Raw genomic sequence first — 17,361 nt, forward strand, 5'->3', positions numbered from 1 at the left:
CAAGTCAAAAGTTGACGAAGTCTAGCTCACGTTCCATCTTCAATGTTAGTCTAAGGATTTTCTCTTCTGAAAGCCAAGCAGCATTACTACTATCGTGGTCAACCTTATGGGGTAATTGTAGATCCAGAAAATATTTGAGAGTTTTAAGAACAAGTCGCTGCTCTTTGAACGACAAATCCATCTGATGAATGCCAACCGTTTCGTCGATGAGGAAGATGTCAATAAGCATATTCTCGCAGCTGGCCGTACTAGGAGTTTTGCCACTCATGTGCAGATACAGATCCTCTGTGCCAACGGTTTGTTTGTAGGTGATTTTATATTCCGGCCGAGAACGAGATTCAAGAAACGTATCACATTCTTGCTCCTGTAGCTGCTCCCACTCTTCGATTGTGTTGGGTTGGTTCGAATTGGCGTTTACCATCGGAGCATATGAACAACTTTTCACGTGTTCATCCGGATCACAATTTGAGTTTTTCTTTGTTTTGTGAATGCGCGATTCACCTATGTCTCCCGGTCCTAAAGATTTTTATTCATTGAAACCATAAAATTAGAAATTTTCGTACAAACCTAGTTGTTGAGATGTAGCACGTGAGTCCAAATCATAGTTATCATCAGAATCACTGTTTTCATTGCCCGAGTAGAAAAGCTTTTTCAGTTGCTTGATATTTTCAGCTTCCAGAAATGACATTTTTAATGAAAATCAGGAAGCACACTTTATAAAAATTTCAATTATCCTACCAAGTCAGATAGAAGGCCTCTATCGATCACGCAAACCGTCATTACTGTTGGTTCGGTTGCTAAGACTACCGTTTACCCTGGTATCCACTTTTTACAGGTTGGAATATAGAACGAGAAAGTAATTCATAACTATAAACTATAACTATAAATGAACACTGAGTTTGCTACCCTAAAAGATTCACCTGTTTTAATCCACCTAATGGTGTAATCATGTCTTTCTTATTAGCGTATATATTACACATAACATACAATTTTAAAAAATCGATAAAAACAGACAAGTGTAACTAAACTTGGAAAACTTGTTCGAATATTTTTGGATGCAAAATTAGGACAAGGTATTAAATTTAAAAAAAACCGGACTTGAATTTTACAATACAAAAGTCAAACTTTAAATGCAAAAACCAACTAAAAACTTAGCTAATTGCATCCGAAACAAATGTTTTATTCCGATTTTCTCACTCAAAGTTTTTTCAGGTCGGAAGCATGGATCAGACCGCTTGTGACAAACAAGGAAATATTCGCAGAATGCTTAACCCAACACAGCCTTCAAGATAGCGAAATCGATTCAGCCATCTCCGAAAAATTACTTTTACTGTATTTCGCTTTTGTCGTCCAAAATAGAAGTAGGTAACCGCCGTATCGACACTATAACGTGTTATAATCTAGCAGCCAAACGAAAAACTATATTGCTAACTTCTTTAAATTGTCATTTAGTTTTATTTGTTAGTTTTATATATAAATACAGCTTTTACATTATAATAGACTAATCCTCTTCGATTTACTTAGTTCCATTAGTTATGATTCACGTTGTGTCTCCATATTGTGGTATCTACACTTCCGCAGCAATATTGAATTGTTTTTACTGAATATCCGACGACATGCAATAATTGAAGACAACAACAAGTTGATAAGGATCGACCAAATACTTCAAAAAAAGTTCATATGATTGGAAAGTTATGTTTCAAATATATCCGTCTGTTTTTCCGTTGCGAATACACTACTAATTTTTTTCAATTGTCCTAGTAAAAAGACTTGATTTTTCGAAGCCTGATAAGTGAAACATTCCAAAACCTAAACTACTAATGAAAAACATTTTGTTCACTAAACCGTTGGTTTTATAGCATTGTCTAAGGACAATCAAGAAAATTGTTTTACAATCAAATAAATTTATTGCGACATTGATTAAACCATAAACTTGAGAATATCGATATATGTATGTAGTTTTTTTAGAATTTACCAGGACAAATTTTCACAACAGATGAATTCAACAGGATACCTAAATAATCGATAAATTATACATGCCACATGCCAAAACAGTATTACAATCTCATTGCCAGCAAAACGTAAGTGTACATTAAAAATCCATTAGTCCAACGTGTTTTGTCCATCCTTGATCAAACTTAGGCTATTATGGCTCACAAGTACAATTTCTCACATTATTTACACTTGCAATAATGGAACTAAGCGGTTTCCTATTGTTTTTTACAGATGAAACATGCGTTCTTCATTTCTCTTCTAAATTTCTCCATTCTTTCTCTCAAACTGACCATTATGAAAGTCATATTTTTTAAACCTTCGAGAAATTCCCATAGTGGTAACTATTTTACTATCATTTACTTTGTATGAACAAACTATGTATATAGTCACGAATGTGTTGATACAAAGCAAACATTTGCTCCCAATACAGGCTTGACAGAAGAATAAAGCCAGAGAAGTATAAAACTATGCACTATGGGTAATGACTGCGAATAACTACTGCTGCTATTCGTTCAGTAAATCAACACGTTCGGTCTCCAAGTTTGCTATTATTTTGTGAATCTCAACATTAAAATGGGTAGCGTAATTTTATTTACCACTTAGTAGCTCCTCACACTGCAGAGTCCACTTTTTAAAAAATATACACTGACTGTTTTATCGCTCTCTGCTGCACCTTTATCAATATCCTCATTTAGCGAATATAATTCACAGGGAGCTTATCTTATATTAACAAAGTATTACCACAGAAATAAAATTTTTGATTTCTTGAAGTCTCCATAGTCTATCTACGATATTTTATGGTTACAGTACAACCACTTGGAAAACTTTCACAGTTTACATTCATGCTATCCGCATATCACTCAGAGTTGAAGTTTCCAAACTATCATCATCTCAAACAATCGCGTATATTTGAATAGTGCCACTGAAAAAACTTCAAATAATCTATCAAATCTCTACATTCGTAAATCAAAGATATCCTATAACTAAAGATGCGACTCCCACAAAATATTAAGAACTCTGGCGTCGATTTTTAAAAATGCATTATAAAACTTACTGCTGAATGTACAAAACACTGCTCAAGCTTTTGAAGCTTAGTCTTTTCTATATTGTTTCTTTCCAACATAATACACATTATTTGCAGTTACTCCTTTCCTTCAATAATCTATTTTGCTTACATTATTTGGAATTAGACGTAACATCGGCCTGTTGAACGGTCTTCAGTTTTTCTATTTGAAAACAATCGATGAATATCACTAGTTATGTTTTGTCTGTCTTGCATATTGTACATGTGACTCCGATTTCCGAACAAACTTCAACTGAAACCAAATTTTAGTATGTTTTCTAAAATATTGTTGGTTATTCCACATAGACAAAGTTGTTTTGCCATGATTACTATCCAACCGCATCAACCAGATCACATCCAAAACAACCGATACCCAACTTTAGAAACTTCATAGAGCAAGAAATTTTCATTTCCGATAACTACAGTTAGCGAGATTTTATCTCAATTTTACGAAATCGTTGTGAAAGCTAGGACAAAACAGAGGCAGTGAATTGTATTTTGAAAATAGCAGATAAAATGTGACTAATTGATTATATAATTCAACACCAGAAGAAGGAGAAAGCTGTTGAAATAAAGTGAGAAAACTGTTATAATAAATACTACATAATAAAAACCTGTCATAATCCACCTAGTGGTGTAATGATGCCTTTCTCATGTACATATAATATTGTGGTATTCTATTCAAAAATTTTCTCTTCGATTTTTGAAAGAAACCAAGTGATTGTTTATGCATAACATACAGAATAAAACAGTGCTTTGATTGCGTAAGCCATCCTTAAGAGAACGAAATGGGTTCACTATTATATGCACTTCCGGCACCGGAACCCGAGAACCGGTATAGACAAAGTCGGTTCGTACGGCAACCAACTAACATGACACACAAACTCTTCTAGTACGCACTCTATAACTCCGGATTCGGAAGTCGGATCCGGATGAAATTCAGGAATTCCGTATGGGACCAGAAGACCTTTCATTTGAATCTAAGTTTGTGAAAATCGGTCAAACCATCGCTGAGAAAAGTGAGTGAGAACCATTTTGGTATATATGACCACTATTTCCGGTACTTCCGGAGCCGGATACCGGGAACCAGGATAGCCGGAATCGGTTTGTTTAGTTGCCTACTGATAATGACTATCGATTTGTGTAGTTTTGAGACCAGTTTAGAAAAATTTTCACGTTTTTTGCTTCGCCGGTTAAAGTGACGGTGTACAATATTGAACACACTTTACCCTATAATTTCGGAACCGGAAGTCGAATCCGGATGAAATTCAGGAATTCCGTATGGGACCGGGAGACCTTTCATTTGAATCTAAGTTTGTGGAAATCGGTCAAACCATCGCTGAGAAAAGTGAGTGAGATCCATTTTGGTATATATGACCACTATTTCCGGTACTTCCGGAACCGGATACCAGGAACCAGGATAGCCGGAATCGGTTTGATTAGTTGCCTACTGATAATGACTATCGATTTGTGTAGTTTTGAGACCAGTTTAGAAAAATTTTCACGTTTTTTGCTTCGCCGGTTAAAGTGACGGTGTACAATATTGAACACACTTTACCCTATAATTTCGGAACCGGAAGTCGAATCCGGATGAAATTCAGGAATTCCGTATGGGACCGGGAGACCTTTCATTTGAATCTAAGTTTGTGAAAATCGGTCAAACCATCGCTGAGAAAAGTGAGTGAGAACCATTTTGGTATATATGACCACTATTTCCGGTACTTCCGGAACCGGATACCGGGAACCAGGATAGCCGGAATCGGTTTGTTTAGTTGCCTACTGATAATGACTATCGATTTGTGTAGTTTTGAGACCAGTTTAGAAAAATTTTCACGTTTTTTGTTTCGCCGGTTAAAGTGACGGTGTACAATATTGAACACACTTTACCCTATAATTTCGGAACCGGAAGTCGGATCCGGATGAAATTCAGAAATTCCGTATGGGACCGGGAGACCTTTCATTTGAATCTAAGTTTGTGAAAATCGGTCAAACCATCGCTGAGAAAAGTGAGTGAGATCCATTTTGGTATATATGACCACTATTTCCGGTACTTCCGGAACCGGATACCAGGAACCAGGATAGCCGGAATCGGTTTGATTAGTTGCCTACTGATAATGACTATCGATTTGTGTAGTTTTGAGACCAGTTTAGAACATTTTTTACGTTTTTTGTTTCGCCGGTTTAAGTGACGGTGTACAATATTGAACACACTTTACCCTATAATTTCGGAACCGGAAGTCGGATCCGGATGAAATTCAGGAATTCCGTATGGGACCGGGAGACCTTTCATTTGAATCTGAGTTTGTGGAAATCGGTCAAACCATCCCTGAGAAAAGTGAGTGAGAACCATTTTGGTATATATGACCACTATTTCCGGTACTTCCGGAACCAGATACCGGGAACCAGGATAGCCGGAATCGGTTTGTTTAGTTGCCTACTGATAATGACTATCGATTTGTGTAGTTTTGAGACCAGTTTAGAAAAATTTTCACGTTTTTTGCTTCGCCGGTTTAAGTGACGGTGTACAATATTGAACACACTTTACCCTATAATTCCGGAACCGGAAGTCGGATCCGGATGAAATTCATGAATTCCGTATGGGACCACGAGACCTTTCATTTGAATCCTAGTTTGTCAAAATCGGTTCAGCCATCTCCGAGAAAACCTAGTGAGATTATTTGACACATACACACACACACACACACATACATACACACACACACACACAGACATTGCTCAGCTCGATGAACTGAGTCGAATGGTATATGACACTTGGCCCTCCGGGCCAATTTTCACTAGTCGGTTTTTCAAGTGATTGCATAACCTTTCTATATGAGAAAGGCAAAAATAAACAAACCAGCTATAACTGCAAAAATAAAAGTAAATTTGATCAGTATCAAATGAAGAAAACTGATTGGAAAAGACATATGAATATAACTATGAATGCATACTCAGCTTGTTTCTCTACATGTGTTTCACATGCAGCGTAGTTAAATCGGCAAAACGATTTCCCCGGATACGAGGAAGCCACGAGTTCGAGTATTTTATCTGCAATAACTTTTTCGTATCTTTCTTTCCTCTGTGTGACGAAGAGCAAGCAAAATTTCTCCCCTCGCACTGACAACTTCAACGAGAGCTCTTCTCTTTCACATTTATACACCACTGTTGTATACAGTGTGCACGCATCATGAGTGCGTTTGTTTATTTCCTTTTACCTCTTCCACTGAATCGCACCAAAGTGCTAGAGCATTAGCTAATAAATTCTCTGAGGTGGATGCAGATACTTTCACAGAGGTGTACACGCCGGTGAGCACTCTGCTGTATGGTTTTCGTAGATGAAGCGTGGACACGCAAAATCAGCAAAATAAAACAATTTATCGTAAAATTTTCGGTTTTCCTTGCAAATTTTTCATAGCAAGGCCAGATCTACTCTCTATTAATTGAAGTTCACAGAAGAGTTCGCTCACCATCACGCGCCAGTGGTCACTTGGGTGTATTTAGACGAGAGCGCGTGTGAGCGATTCATGCGAAGAGAATGTGTTTCACTCGCGCCAGCTGCTTTAACCACAAGCACACACTCAAATGCTGCCTATTCGACACTGAGAAGAAGTGCGCTTTCCTCTTTGTGCGGTGCTTCGTTTTTTGCATCCTCGGTGTGGCAAAAATCTGACTCTAGCGTGTATCACTCTGATGAAATGTCATCTCTGCTGATAATATTTAAAACTAGCTAAAGGCGGCTATACTTCTGAACAAGATTGAGACAAATCTTTAAATGAATGCTTTCAATAATACTATATTTTCTGTTTAGACTGTTAGTCAAATAGTTACAATTCCAATTATACCTTATGATCAAAAAAGAACCGGAATTTTCATTTTAAAATTCCCGCGCTTGTCCAATCGGTAAACTTTTATTCTCTCAACGTTGGCAACACTTTTATACACATTCTGTCAAATTTTGACGCATATCGTACGATTAGTTTTTGTTTGGCGTCTATACAAAGAAGTTGAAAAATTTTCGTGTGGCGATTTTTATAATGGATGAAAATTTAGAACAACGTGCGTGCATCAAATTTTGTGTTGCAGATGGATTTAAGTGTTCCGAAACGTTGAAAATGTTAGAAAAGGACTTTGGTGAATCGTGTCTTGCCATTGCGGAGAACGTGTTTTGAGACCATAAAAGAGAATTCGCTGCGTGAACTAAAGGCCATACCTTCGGCGGCCTATAAAACTTGTATGGAAAATTGGATCAAGCGTTGGCATGCGTGTATTGCCGCAGGAGGAGAGTACTTTGAAGGCGATAATAAAGAAATTTATTAAAAATTGAAATTTTGCGTTTTTAATAAAATTCCGGTTCTTTTTTGATCATAAGGTATAATTCGACTATATAACTATCATGCCACTACGCTTTCGTTGTGTATATAACGTCGCAATACAGAAACGTTATTTCGACTGTTTCATTATATCTAGTTAATTTCTAGTTAATAATGACTTAAAAACGGTCAAAATACGAGTAATTATGAAATTTACAGGCAACGTAAATTCACATATGACCAAAGACATCATATCAATATGATATCCAGCTCTCAAATTTCCCGAACAAATTGGCAACATCCTTTTTGCGAGCATGGTGCCCTCAGGCGAATCCGCATCGAATCTCGTACATAGAAGGACACCCTCATTGAACATAACTCAACATTGAGTAACACACCACGCAAACTCATAAAAAGTGCAAGTACTCTAAACTTTCATTGCCGCCTATACTTTCATTTTTGAGTTAAGGGTCGAAGCTGTTAAAATTTTAAATTTGAGTTAGTTTAACTCAAAATTTGAGTGCCTTGCACTCAAAATAAAGAAATTCCTCTTCGTTTATGTTTATGTATATGGAATCCCTAGTTAAAGTCATTCTTCTTTCTTTTTCACTCGAATGTTTTAACACTCAACGCCTACTCTAATGTATGAATAAATGTGAGAGAACTCATGGCCGAAGTAAATTTTACCCAAATTTTGACATATTGTTCCAGTTTATGAAATTGAGTAATCGCAACTCAAATCATGAGTTATGTTCAAACAGCGTGTAGGGGAGAGAAATGTCAAATTCGTGCGCATCCATACAATTGACCTGATATGTTTAATGTGATGCCGTGCGATGGCGTTGCTGAGTTGAAGACTGATTTCGCTCCAAGCTGACAGGGTCGGATATGACTCAATCCATAAAAAGGTGATTCGTTTTTTTTTTATTTCTTGTAGTTTCTTGGCGATCCAGTAGTAGTAGTTCATTGAAGATCTAAATATTCAACCATTGAGTTGGACATGTCAGAGAAATGCCAAACCACTCTTCCTGATACCGACCCGACTGGTGTTAGTGTTAACCATGGGTTCATGAAGCTGATTCTTCGAGCTTTCAGCGGCTGATTTTTTTTTTGTGACACACCGATTAAATTGGAAACAAATTCTTCCATATCGTATATAAATTGAATATATCTTTGTTCTACATATAGATAGAGAAAGATGTGTCAAAATTTGAATTCTGTAACTCGATCCACTGATGATTTTGTATGGAAAACTAAAACTCGATCGAGATTCAGAATGCAAAATTTCGCATTCGATCGAAATAATCCGATTCGAACGAAATTCAGAATCGGGATGAACATCATGTTACATTCGATGGAAAAACGTTCTTTAGCTGAGTGTAGAACATGAACACATGAACTAAATGTTGAATTTCAAGTTTGATATGAAAAAGAACATCAAATTTAAATTTCACTTCACATTAGTCTGTAGTGTGTACTTTCATCAGTGTAGGAGGAGGCATGATCAATTTATGTTGCGTGTCCATACCCGCTACATTCACAAAACTTTTAATTAATCCATCCATTCACTGTAAGCATTTCTAATTTTTCAAAGAGCTCAAAAATGTGTGTGTGTAACATTTTTTTGCACTCACTTTTCTCGGAGATGGCTTAACCGATTTTCATGAACTTAGATTTAAATGAAAGGTCTTGGAACCCCACGCAAAGCACCTGATTTTATTCGAATCCGACTTCTGGTTCCGGAATTACAGTGTGATATATGCAAAAATATGAAAATAAGTGCACTTACTTTTCTCAGAAACGACTAAACCGATTCTCACAAACTTTGATTCAAATGAAAGGTATAATTGTCCTATACAAAGTTCCTGAATTTTATTTTGATCCGACTTCCAGTTCCGGAGTTACAAGGTGATTAGTGAAAAAATCTTATTTCTAATTACTTACTACTCAGAGAAGGCGAGACCGATTTCAACAAACTTAGATTCAAATGAAAGGTCTCATTGTCCCATATAAAACTTCTAAATTTTATCCGGATGCGACTTCCGGTTCCGGAATTATATGGTGAAGCGTGTTAAAAATTGGATACCGTCACTTGAAGCGGTGAAACAAAAAAAAAACCTGTTTCAATCCACCTAGTGGTGTAATGATGCCTTTCTCATGTACATATAATATTGTGGTATTCTATTCAAATTTTCTCTTCGATTTTTGAAAGAAACCAAGTGATTGCTTATGCATAACATACAGAATAAAACAGTGCTCTGATTGCGTAAGCCATCCTTAAGAGAACGAAATGGGTTCACTACCCGAAAATCGGTATAATCGAAGTCGGTTCGTACGGCCACCAACTAACATGACACACAAACTCTTCTCGAAAGTGAGTGAGATCCATTTTGGTATATATGACCACTATTTCCGGTACTTCCGGTGCCGGATACCGGGAACCAGGATAGCCGGAATTGGTTTGTTTAGTTGCCTACTGATAATGACTATCGATTTGTGTAGTTTTGAGACCAGTTTAGAAAATTTTTTACGTTTTTTGTTTAGCTGGTTTAAGTGACGGTGTACAATATTGAACACACTTTACCCTATAATCCCGGAACCGAAAGTCGGATCCGGATGAAATTCAGGAATTCCGTATACGACCGGAAGACCTTTCATTTGAATCTAAGTTTGTGGAAATCGGTCAAACCATCGCTGAGAAAAGTGAGTGAGATCCATTTTGGTATATATGACCACTATTTCCGGTACTTCCGGTATCGGATAACGGGAACCAGGATAGCCGGAATCGGTTTGTTTAGTTGCCTACTGATAATGACTATCGATTTGTGTAGTTTTGAGACCAGTTTAGAAAATTTTTTACGTTTTTTGTTTCGCTGGTTTAAGTGACGGTGTACAATATTGAACACACTTTACCCTATAATTCCGGAACCGGAAGTCGGATCCGGATGAAATTCAGGAATTCCGTAAACGACCGGAAGACCTTTCATTTGAATCTAAGTTTGTGGAAATCGGTCAAACCATCGCTGAGAAAAGTGAGTGAGATCCATTTTGGTATATATGACCACTATTTCCGGTACTTCCGGAACCGAATACCGGGAACCAGGATAGCCGGAATCGGTTTGTTTAGTTGCCTACTGATAATGACTAGCGATTTGTGTAGTTTTGAGACCAGTTTAGAAATTTTTTTACGTTTTGCCTTTCTCATATAGAAAGGTTATGCAATCACTTGAAAAACCGACTAGTGAAAATTGGCCCGGAGGGCCAAGTGTCATATACCATTCGACTCAGTTCATCGAGCTGAGCAATGTCTGTGTGTGTGTGTGTATGTATGTGTGTATGTGTGTGTGTGTGTGTGTGTGTGTGTGTATGTGTCAAATAATCTCACTAGGTTTTCTCGGAGATGGCTGAACCGATTTTGACAAACTAGGATTCAAATGAAAGGTCTCGTGGTCCCATACGGAATTCCTGAATTTCATCCGGATCCGACTTCCGGTTCCGGAATTATAGAGTAAAGTGTGTTCAATATTGTACACCGTCACATAAACCGGCGAAACAAAAAACGTGAAAATTTTTCTAAACTAGTCTCAAAACTACACAAATCGATAGTCATTATCAGTAGGCAACTAAACAAACCGATTCCGGCTATCCTGGTTCCCGGTATCCGGTTCCGGAAGTACCGGAAATAGTGGTCATATATACCAAAATGGTTCTCACTCACTTTTCTCAGGGATGGTTTGACCGATTTCCACAAACTCAGATTCAAATGAAAGGTCTCGTGGTCCCATACGGAATTCCTGAATTTCATCCGGATCCGACTTCCGGTTCCGGAATTCTAGGGTAAAGTGTGTTCAATATTGTACACCATCACTTAAACCGGCGAAGCAAAAAACGTGAAAATTTTTCTAAACTGGTCTCAAAACTACACAAATCGATAGTTATTATCATTAGGCAACTAAACAAACCGATTCCGGCTATCCTGGTTCCCGGTATCCGGTTCCGGAAGTACCGGAAATAGTGGTCATATATACCAAAATGGATCTCACTCACTTTTCTCAGCGATGGTTTGACCGATTTCCACAAACTTAGATTCAAATGAAAGGTCTCGTGGTCCCATACGAAATTCCTGAATTTCATCCGGATCCGACTTCCGGTTCCGGAATTATAGGGTAAAGTGTGTTCAATATTGTACACCGTCACTTAAACCGGCGAAGCAAAAAACGTAAAAAATTTTCTAAACTGGTCTCAAAACTACACAAATCGATAGTCATTATCAGTAGGCAACTAATCAAACCGATTCCGGCTATCCTGGTTCCTGGTATCCAGTTCCGGAAGTACCAGAAATAGTGGTCATATATACCAAAATGGATCTCACTCACTTTTCTCAGCGATGGTTTGACCGATTTTCACAAACTTAGATTCAAATGAAAGGTCTCCCGGTCCCATACGGAATTCCTGAATTTCATCCGGATCCGACTTCCGGTTCCGAAATTATAGGGTAAAGTGTGTTCAATATTGTACACCGTCACTTAAACCGGCGAAACAAAAAACGTAAAAAATGTTCTAAACTGGTCTCAAAACTACACAAATCGATAGTCATTATCAGTAGGCAACTAATCAAACCGATTCCGGCTATCCTGGTTCCTGGTATCCGGTTCCGGAAGTACCGGAAATAGTGGTCATATATACCAAAATGGATCTCACTCACTTTTCTCAGCGATGGTTTGACCGATTTTCACAAACTTAGATTCAAATGAAAGGTCTCCCGGTCCCATACGGAATTCCTGAATTTCATCCGGATCCGACTTCCGGTTCCGAAATTATAGGGTAAAGTGTGTTCAATATTGTACACCGTCACTTTAACCGGCGAAGCAAAAAACGTGAAAATTTTTCTAAACTGGTCTCAAAACTACACAAATCGATAGTCATTATCAGTAGGCAACTAATCAAACCGATTCCGGCTATCCTGGTTCCTGGTATCCGGTTCCGGAAGTACCGGAAATAGTGGTCATATATACCAAAATGGATCTCACTCACTTTTCTCAGCGATGGTTTGACCGATTTTCACAAACTTAGATTCAAATGAAAGGTCTCCCGGTCCCATACGGAATTCCTGAATTTCATCCGGATTCGACTTCCGGTTCCGAAATTATAGGGTAAAGTGTGTTCAATATTGTACACCGTCACTTTAACCGGCGAAGCAAAAAACGTGAAAATTTTTCTAAACTGGTCTCAAAACTACACAAATCGATAGTCATTATCAGTAGGCAACTAAACAAACCGATTCCGGCTATCCTGGCTCCCGGTATCCGGCTCCGGAAGTACCGGAAATAGTGGTCATATATACCAAAATGGTTCTCACTCACTTTTCTCAGCGATGGTTTGACCGATTTTCACAAACTTAGATTCAAATGAAAGGTCTTCTGGTCCCATACGGAATTCCTGAATTTCATCCGGATCCGACTTCCGAATCCGGAGTTATAGAGTGCGTACTAGAAGAGTTTGTGTGTCATGTTAGTTGGTTGCCGTACGAACCGACTTTGTCTATACCGGTTCTCGGGTTCCGGTGCCGGAAGTGCATATAATAGTGAACCCATTTCGTTCTCTTAAGGATGGCTTACGCAATCAAAGCACTGTTTTATTCTGTATGTTATGCATAAACAATCACTTGGTTTCTTTCAAAAATCGAAGAGAAAATTTTTGAATAGAATACCACAATATTATATGTACATGAGAAAGGCATCATTACACCACTAGGTGGATTAAGACAGGTTTTTTGTTTCGCCGGTTTAAGTGACGGTGTACAATATTGAACACACTTTACCCTATAATTCCGGAACCGGAAGTCGGATCCGGATGAAATTCAGGAATTCCGTATAGGACCGGAAGACCTTTCATTTGAATCTAAGTTTGTGGAAATCGGTCAAACCATCGCTAAGAAAAGAGAGTGAGATCCATTTTGGTATATATGACCACTATTTCCGGTACTTCCGGAACCGAATACCGGAAACCAGGATAGCCGGAATCGGTTTGTTTAGTTGCCTACTGATAATGACTATCGATTTGTGTAGTTTTGAGACCAGTTTAGAAATTTTTTTACGTTTTTTGTTTCACCGGTTTAAGTGACGGTGCACAATATTGAACACACTTTACCCTATAATTCCGGAACCGGAAGTCGGATCCGGATGAAATTCAGGAATTCCGTATGGGACCACGAGACCTTTCATTTGAATCCTAGTTTGTCAAAATCGGTTCAGCCATCTCCGAGAAAACCTAGTGAGATTATTTGACACATACACACACACACACACACACACACACACACACACACACACACACACACACACATACATACACACACACACTCACACACACATACATACACACACACACACACACACACACACACACACACACACACACACACACACACACACACACACACACACACACACACACACACACACACACACACACACACACACACACACACACACACACACACACACACACACACACACACACACACACACACACACACACACACACACACACACACACACACACACACACACACACACACACACACACACACACACACACACACACACACACACAGACATTGCTCAGCTCGATGAACTGAGTCGAATGGCAATTTTCACTGGTCGGTTTTTCAAGTGATTGCATAACCTTTCTATATGAGAAAGGCAAAAAAAAAAATATATATATATATATATATATATATATATATATATATATATATATATATATATATATATATATATATATATATATATATATATATATATATATATATATATATATATATATATATATATATATATATATATATATATATATATATACATATTATATATTTTTTTTGTTTTTTGTTGGTTAAAATGTTTTCAATGTATTCAAAAGATTAATTCGCAACATTAAACTGACGAATCCACACCACGGCATTACGTTTATTCGTCTGTAAACGAGAATGAGACTTTTCGTTCTTACGAATGATTTGAATACACGTATCGTTCTAAACTAAACTTTTATCTTGGCTTAGCATTTATTTGAAGAAGGTTACTGATATTTGAATATTTTGTTGCAAACGAGTCGCTTTGAATTCATTCGAGCGAAAAACAAGAATAGTTTTTTCGCATTCGTTCTAAAGTCTCCGTTCGTCGTAGGGTCGTTACGGACGTAAACAAGAATAAATTTTTTTTCGTACTATGCCGGGACGGCCAATCTGGAACTAACCGGGAAATCGCCGATGAGGAAAAAACGTCTCGCGGATAACCCCGGCGTAGTGCGAATAGACTTTAAGGGAATATTCGAACTTTGATGCTAATTCAACTGGGAATTTCATGCTCGCAAAAAAGTCTGTTGTTTATGATTTGTTTGTCATTAGTAATATGATATCTTCGATTAAAAACTAATAAAATCATTGCATAAACCATTTCTGAGATCTTGATCTTTTTGTTATGTAATTACATACACCACAGAGAATAGACATCAATGGAAATTTAATTGATGTTTTCCAAAGTTAGCGCTAATGTCATTTTCAAACCTAACCCAATTTACGCTCTAATTGCTATTAAACTGTTTATTTTATTTTATTGAAGCCATTTTCGAATCTATTAACGTTCATTGAACTGAAATTCGTGTCAGTTTCGAACCTGATTCTTATATCGGGTTCGACGATATCCCCATTGCTAAGTGCGAACCCAACTCAGTTTCGTGTAAATTGTTTGTTTGAAGCAACTACTCTAGGCCAGTTCCATGGTTCTTAAACAAAAATGACATCAATAACAATTTGCTGTTAGAGACGCTTCGAACACAAACCCAGCAATTGTTTTTAAGGCACTTGCGTTCTAGCATGCATACAATGGCAATTCTTCCGTGCAAAGTCGCACGGAACGGTAACCTTTAAAGGTCTGTTCTGGTTCAGAACCGGCACAGTTCCACGCACGGATGCCAATATCCTTTCAAAGGTTTCGAAGCGTGTATGCCAAATCAAATTCAAATTGTCGAATGTTCGTGCCCAGATGTGCAAGGATTTATAGTGGGATCGTAGCCTTACCATGCGATAGTTTTGTGCACTAAGAATCGGTTGTAAAATCTGTTGAAACAGAATAGTTAAATTCAACAAAAGCAATTCAATACCACAGGATTTTATAATAAAAGATGTTATTTTGAATAGCTTGTATCTTTTGAAGCTGTGATTTTGCACTTGACAAGTAGAAACTACGCCATTAATGAAAACGGAACGATAAAGATCATAAACAACGTCATGTCTTGTGATTCGAACGAAATACAGAATCGGGGTAAATATCACAGGAAAACTAGTTCGACAAATGTGCAATACTGCTGTTTTAGCGACACGAGAACTCGAAGCGAATGCACCAATTTTTTCATCTTACCCTTCGAACAAAGGCATCCAACAGAGATAGCAAATCTCACTCTAACTAATGGCATGAATCAAGTAAACCTAGATTTCACACTGTACGAAGACACTCACTTGTCTGCAATCCGACGGATTTGTGATACGAACGAATCTACACTTTCGTTCGAGTTCGAATTTTGCAAATCAGAACGATTCTAAACCGCAAGTCGATCGAGTAACGTTCGAAAATTTAACAGCTAGAACGAATGATATTCGAGTTCATACCCAAGTCGAACGGACTGCAGAATAGAAATTGCACATTCGATCGGAATATTTCGAATCGATCGACGTACAGAATAGGGGTGAGTGACAGCACTTCTAGTGAGAAACGGGTGTACTTTTTTCCTCTAGCTACTGGGGTTGTGTTAAATGCGCAGGCATTTTTATGCATGCATTTTAGAAGCATAAAAATTCATGCAGAAAATTAAAACAGAAATTTTCCGTCCCTAGAACCATATCAGTAAATCTGATGATCTAATCCAAATCAATCGTAGAATCGTTTTTGGGCAAAATTTGGACAGATCGCAAGTATGGCTAACTGGAAACCGACCTAAAATATTCGTTCAAAATTTTATAACCTTAGAAAATGAAACTTATTTCATTACTATGAAAAACATATGATGTAAAATCCAAACCAACTAAATTTTCAATAAAAGTTGGGTTACTTGACTCATAATACTAAAATTATGGGTTGCACCTTTATTTCCTTTCCCAGTAAATGAAAAATTGTAAAATGTTTCATTTTTTTTATCCGTTAAGGCGGATTATCGAAACAACGATTTTCAGGAGCTATCTGCTATTGCACAGATACTATTAATTCGGATGAAATTAACTCCATGATGTAATGCTGCCCTCAATCAAGCAAAGAAGCAACCTGCGGTACGTTCGATTCGCAGTTTTGAAGTTTGATTTATAAACACCAACTACTACATCTTTAGTAGAGACTGGCAACTCGCTCGCGAACGGTTCAAAAGAACTAGTTCTTGTGAAAGAATCAATGAGCAATAGTTCTTTTTTTCGAGAACGGTAGTTCCTCAGTTCAAAGTGGAAGTGACAGTGAAAGTGCAGGGACCTTTTTTTTGCACGCTTAATCTAACAAAACTGGCCCTTATTACCGGTATCACGGTGAAAACCAAGTGAAATGATTGTGACCTTTATTATCGGTATAACTTCACAGTGAAAATCGAATGAAGTGAATTTAGGTACTTAGTACGAAAGTCGCTTCGCAGACAAAAGTTCTTATTTGGGTGAACTTGATGTCATTATGAACATCACGCCATCAACACTTCGTTGAAAAAATTAGTTCCACTATACTGATCACTTCACTAGGCGTGATACTGGTAATAGGGAAAATCAAGTGAAGTGACATGTAAGTGAAAGTAGAAGTGAGAACGGTATTAAGGGCCACCAACTATGAAAAGAACGAACGGCTCAGGAGAACTAGTTCTTTCAAAAGAACTCTGCATCACTGAACGGTTCTTAGAAATGAACTGTTTTGCCCATCTCTAATCTTTAGGCTATGACCGATTGGATGACATTTTTAAAACTAAGAA

At 37.6% G+C, this 17,361-nt stretch overlaps 1 protein-coding gene across 1 annotated transcript; it reads right to left on the reverse strand.

The window, feature by feature from the left end:
* Positions 1 to 4: 4 nt before the first annotated feature.
* LOC131429295 (dynein axonemal assembly factor 6) lies at positions 5 to 688 on the reverse strand. The gene is made up of 2 exons (XM_058593354.1): positions 568 to 688; positions 5 to 516 (listed from the first exon to the last, which is right to left on the reverse strand). Exons 1-2 carry the CDS (start codon positions 686 to 688, stop codon positions 5 to 7), a joined length of 633 nt encoding a protein of 210 aa, XP_058449337.1.
* Between the last annotated feature and the right edge of the window lie 16,673 nt (positions 689 to 17,361).

Source organism: Malaya genurostris, chromosome 2 (assembly GCF_030247185.1).
Source record: "Malaya genurostris strain Urasoe2022 chromosome 2, Malgen_1.1, whole genome shotgun sequence".
In the NCBI taxonomy this organism is placed as follows: domain Eukaryota; kingdom Metazoa; phylum Arthropoda; class Insecta; order Diptera; family Culicidae; genus Malaya; species Malaya genurostris.

What these genes read in the sequence shown, in the direction of transcription:
- LOC131429295 (XM_058593354.1), bottom strand. Translation starts at nt 688, where the DNA reads ATGTCATTTCTGGAAGCTGAAAATATCAAGCAACTGAAAAAGCTTTTC. An exon ending in TGCTACATCTCAACAACTAG is followed by an intron (nt 517 to 567) that starts GTTTGTACGAAA and finishes AAAAATCTTTAG; the next exon opens with GACCGGGAGACATAGGTGAA.